At 34.7% G+C, this 5558-nt stretch overlaps 1 protein-coding gene across 4 annotated transcripts in view; it reads left to right on the forward strand.

Annotated features, from left to right (window-relative positions):
- Positions 1–5558, forward strand: part of FRYL (FRY like transcription coactivator) — a 172230-nt gene that overhangs the window by 148720 nt on the left and 17952 nt on the right. For all 4 annotated transcript variants that reach the window (XM_050710200.1, XM_050710201.1, XM_050710203.1 and 1 more), the window contains 2 exons: positions 3153–3406; positions 4326–4533. In XM_050710200.1, the coding sequence (XP_050566157.1) occupies positions 3153–3406; positions 4326–4533 (462 nt within the window). The remainder of the gene's footprint in view (positions 1–3152; positions 3407–4325; positions 4534–5558) is intronic.

Raw genomic sequence — 5558 nt, forward strand, 5'->3', positions numbered from 1 at the left:
AGATGTGTTATTTTAAGATTTGAAATCATTCCTTTAGTAAAGGGAGAAGTAAGATACAAGTTTTTGTTGTTTTGTGGTTTGTTTTTTTTTTAATAGAATCAAATTCACCATAATAGAACTTTTCTTTGTTGTTTGCCCATGTGGTACGTTCTCAGCTGTAACTCATTTTTGTTTTCTTATTTCTTACTAAGGCTGCCTTTATATTGTTCTTCTGTAGCTCCCTTTATAAGATCACTAAACTTTTGATAATCTAAGTAAAACACTCATGGAAGAAAAGTTGCAATATTTTATTCGAAATATTGAAAGCAATGAAAATAATTAATAGCATTAAATTGGGCCATAAAATTGTTTCATGACTAAGCATCATCAAGCAAAAAGTGCTATATCAGAAGCAACAACTGATAAGTGAATGAGATTTTTTTCTTCATCTGTAGAATGCAAAGATTGCACTGATGGTATAATTAAAGGTCAGTGTATTTCATAAATAAATTCACAGAGATAGACATATGTCCTCAATGGTACAGAAGTCTGGCAATATCAATCAAGATCTAGGTCTATAACTTAAGACTTTATTGCACTTTGCTGTGTGACAGTAGCTCTGTGTATTTACCTCAGAGTGCGTAGTCAGTTAATATAGTCCTCTATCTACTGACTGAAAAAACAATGTTAAAACTGAAAGCGGTAGTGTTGTGTTTCATATACAGCATGTGGGGATCTGGACGTTTTTTTTTGTCAGTGCTCTGATTCATAGTGCTTCACAGCAAACTCTTAAGTCAGCTGCTTCTTTGAAATTTCAATGAAAAAAAATCATTTTTAGATGGCTTTTTAAATTTTAAGTCTTGCATTTAAGGTGCTAGATTCCATGAGAAAAAAATTAGTCATGGTATTTTGAGTTTGTTCTTGGGACCATGTATGGTTGATAGAGTTTGATGAAGCTCAGACAGTAATAAGAGATTGGCTTCTTCTAGCTGTATGGAGCTTCCTTCTGGGAAGGGGCTCAGCCGTACAGACTGATGGCAAGATTGGTGCAATGCATATGGGAAAAATATTGACTGCAAATGCATATAAATGTAATTTCTAAATGTGAGGCGTTCCAAGTTTATTTTGTGCTTTTTAGAATATGGGATTTGGTCAAACACTCAAATTTACCTCTCCACAAGAATTAGCTGTCTAGCTTATTGCTAAAATTCTGTCTTTTGACAGAATGAGCTTGAAAATATACATACTATCAACTCACTTTGAAAAATTCTTAAAGCCAGGAAAAACTAATTTTGTTCTGAATTCTTGAACTGTGCAATTCACAGTGTGGTGCCGTTGTTTTTCCTGTGCTCATACACTTGACGTATAGCTCTTTCAATACAGGCATTTCATTGCATGTCAAGTGTCTGTTACAGAAAATATTTTTATAGAAATAAATATATATCAAAATTTGCCTGAAGTTGAATAAATGAAGCTATTATTTAAAAACAAGCATGTGTAAGTGTGTGTGTGTGCTGGTTAGATGCAGTTGAATTCCTTGTTTCTCTTTATAGGGTTGTTAAAGAGTTAAGTAAATATTTTATTTAAATGTGTTTGGATAATTCTTAGTAATAGCATGTCTCTACAAAGAAGACAAAGTATTTCACATTCCAGTTAGCAATTTATGGTTCAGCTTACAAGAATATCTCAATTTTGAACAATAAGCTTTATAAGCCGAAGTATTATGAAAGTTTCTTACTAAAATGATTCTCTATTTTATTCACCTGTACTGTAGATTTATGAGGGAATGGTTTACTAGAAGTAATTTTCCTTAGGTTCCGTGGAGTTATCAGCTATATAGTTCATATTAAATCATGTTTTTAAGATACTTTTAAGTGTAGCATTCACTGAATGTTGGTAATATGTTAACATCTATAAAGGAATGAACCACTGCTTCGATCCAAGTTATTTTGCTGTGCCGTTGTAAAAATGCCTGGTGTGCCTGTGTGCTGCTTGGTGCAACAAAATGGCTGTTTTGTGCAGTAAAATTCCAGATTCAAGTTGTACAGAAGAAGCATTAGAAGTAGGGTCACTAGCTGTGTCAAAAGACAGCAGTGTCACATGTAGAAATATCATAGTCAAAGTGAGATAATATTAGGACCACCATGAAATAAAATTACGTAGCTCTGTGTAAAGCTGATTTGTCTGTTCCTATAGTATACGTGTAGTTATTTGTCAAAGGATATGTTTAGACTGATGAAAGCCATGAAATGATGTGTATGCTCAGAGGCTGCCCAAAAGTTTGTTCACTAGTCCTCACTATGTAAGCAGAGGTAGAACAACACGTTAAGAATGAAAACGTGTGCTAATTTGTGCCTTTAGGAAACAGCAGTTACAGGAAGGTGTCATTTTTATTACATAGAAAAATCCAGTAAAAGGTTTCAGATGGATTCATCGTAAATTAACTAAATCTAAGTTCATCTGTTCAATAAAGTAATTTTAATGAATATAATGATGCTAATGGAGGGAAAGAGAAGGGGGAAAGGGTCAGTCTAATATTGCCTTCCTGAGTTTAAAGATCATCTCCTTGTTATTGCCAGTGATCAAAAGTCTTCGTTCAGAGATTCAGAGTTGAACCCTTAAAGCTTCCCATTTTAATAATAATAGCAAAATAATAGAAGTAGTGGGATGTCCCTTTCCATTGTTCTTCTGTTACCTGTTATTCAGTTATGGCTTAGGAACTTTTTGAAAAGGAGAGTGGAAAGGAAAAGAAACTTTCTGTAGTGGTGACAGACCTCAGAGGCAAACATTAAGGCAGTGATTTTGGTCCTTACTTGGACAAGTAAAACATAAAGGTCTTGAATGTATTTGTTGTGATCTAAACATGTTTGAGGCTATTTGCACATAATCTTCTGGGAGTGTTCTAGCAGAATTAATGGAATGTATTTGAGACGTATTTACTATTAATAAGTCATATTCCAGGATAGTCATCTTAACCATGTTACAAACGTTAAAAATAGACTGCTTGGTTTTGGTCAAGTAAAACTGAAGAATCCAAAGAGCTGAATGTTTAAAGTATAAATGGCTATTTGTAAACATTTGTTTTTATCAGTCTGTTACTTTACTATCGTAAAAGCTGTTAAGAAAGCGTAAGTCCTGATGATAAAAGTAATAAAAGTCTGTTTGATTCACAGGAAGGCAGTTCAGCAGTAAGGGATGAACAGGTTAGCACTGCTAGTGAAGACACTGGGTCATATCTCCTACAAGAACAACAAGACTGTCTGGTCTGTCATGAACCTCTTGAGTTGGAAGAGACTCCAGAACTGGCAGAGCCTGCAGCTCCAGAGAGCTATTCTGAATCTATCTGTGAAGAGGATGTCACTCTTGCTTTGAAAGAGCTGGATGAGAGATGTGAAGAAGAAGAAGCTGACTTCTCTGGTTTGTCGAGGTCAGACTAATATTAGTTCTAACTAATAGAAATTACATGTTATCAATGCATGAATCAAAGTAGTTTTTCTTATGGCACGGTTTCTTTCATTAATCCCACAGTACAGGCATCTAAAACAGTGCTTGCATATCTGATCTAATTGTTGTTTTTACCTATTTAGCAAATAAACTCAGTACTTTTTTCAGCAGCTTCTGATGAGAGAAACTTTTCTCTGTGATGAGAGAAGCAGTTGTCTAATGTGCAGGAAAAGATGAGAACACTTGAATAAAAGAAATGTGTCATTCCTTATAACACAGAACATTTTAACAAATGAATGGTTGTAATTAGTAATATTGATTAATTTATAGGTTTGGTTTTTTTTGGAGGTTTAGTGCCTAATGGAAAGTATGACTGCAGAATGCTCTTCAAACAAAGATCTGTTAAATTGATTGCCCATAAAAATGAAATTGTTCCAATCTATCTCCATTCACTCAACTTAAGACAGTTCTAAAATATTATTGAACTGGCAAATGAGCCTTTATCTTAAGGAAAGCTAGAATTTGTACTGGTGGACTGTATGTTTAGATGATGAAAAATTCAAAGAAATAAATACTAATTCTGTTAACGAGGGCACAAAAAATGTCAATTTCTGAGTTGTATGCATGTCTATGTAGTGCTGTATATAGCTACCTGTAACCTGCAGTTAACCCTTCGTCTGTGTATGTGCACAGAAATAGTATGTTTTAATAAATGTTGGAGATATTTGAGGTTATAAACAACTTTTTTGTATTTCTATATTGCAGTAGAAAAGGTTTCACATTTTTTTTATTTTACTCTTTTCTTGGTTCATAGTTACCTTAGTTGATTATTTATTTTACAAAACACAATCTTGAATTCTTGAAAATTTACTGAGGGGTTAACATCTGTTTGTTATTCATAGCCAAGATGAAGACGAACAGGACGGTTTCCCAGAAGTACAAACTTCCCCACCTCCTTCACCATTTCTTTCTGCCATATTGGCAGCTTTCCAACCAGTGGCATATGATGATGAAGAGGAAGCCTGGCGTTGCCACGTCAATCAAATGCTATCAGATACAGATGGTTCTTGTGCTGTCTATACATTTCATGTCTTCTCAAGATTGTTTCAGGTCAGTGAATTGCAAATGCATGGTTGGTTGAAGTCCATTCCTCCTGCTTTCAAAACTATTCTTTCCCTCTGTAACTGCAGAAGCTGTTAAGACTGGTAGCAAGAAGCCTTAGCGCAAGTCAAAAGCAGACCAAAAAACAAAGCAACAAACAAACAAAACACCACATTACTAAAAGTAGATGTTGTATGCGGCTTTTCTGTGGGATATCTTCTGTATTCATTGTCTGAGAGAGGTAGATCCTACTCAGGAAAAAAAAAAAAAAAAAGCTGTTCAGTATTTCTTGTAAGCTATTAGTTCGCATTGTGTTCTTTTTTTATTTTATGAACATCACCCAAGCTCTGTGCTGATTACAGGATTAATGATTTCCTCCTGTGTTTTCTATGGGACTCAGTATTGTGGAATCACAACATGACTAATGCTAATGAATTTATCTTTCATCTGTCTTGTGAGAAAAAGAGTTTTTCTTGAACTGAAACACCAGGAGATCCATTAAAGCTGGAAGTTTCAAAAGTTTCTGAAGTTACATTTACCTCACAGATTTAGCATCCAACATGAAATGTCTGTGACCTAATTTTTCTGGCTCCCTCCTCCTTATGTTCAGGAGATGCGTTTTTTATGTTTTCAAAGTGGGACCACTTAGATGTATATTATCGTTGGCAACTTCTTATGAGGATGGGAGGAGTACAATTATGCCATTTTATTTACAGGCAAAGTGCCAAGTGAGCTAATAGCAGATTCAGTATTACAAACCAAGACCTTCTGTCTCCAACCCTTTCTTATTTCTCCAGAGCTAATTTTGCCTGCTGTTTGGTATGCCATAATAAACTTCCCAGTGAAAGGCTTGCTTTGTTTTATCATACTACCATTTTATCCCATGAGCAGGTTTAGGGTCAGTACCACGAAGTAATTTGTGTGTGAGGAGTTCATACTCTGCCTTATTCACAGAATAACCCATTTTCTTTTTTTTCTTTTTTTTTAGTAGAATTAGGTATTTTGCCACAGTGCTGTGAAATTTCTGTTACTAG

This window comes from Cygnus atratus, chromosome 4 (genome assembly GCF_013377495.2).
Source record: "Cygnus atratus isolate AKBS03 ecotype Queensland, Australia chromosome 4, CAtr_DNAZoo_HiC_assembly, whole genome shotgun sequence".
NCBI lineage: Eukaryota > Metazoa > Chordata > Aves > Anseriformes > Anatidae > Cygnus > Cygnus atratus.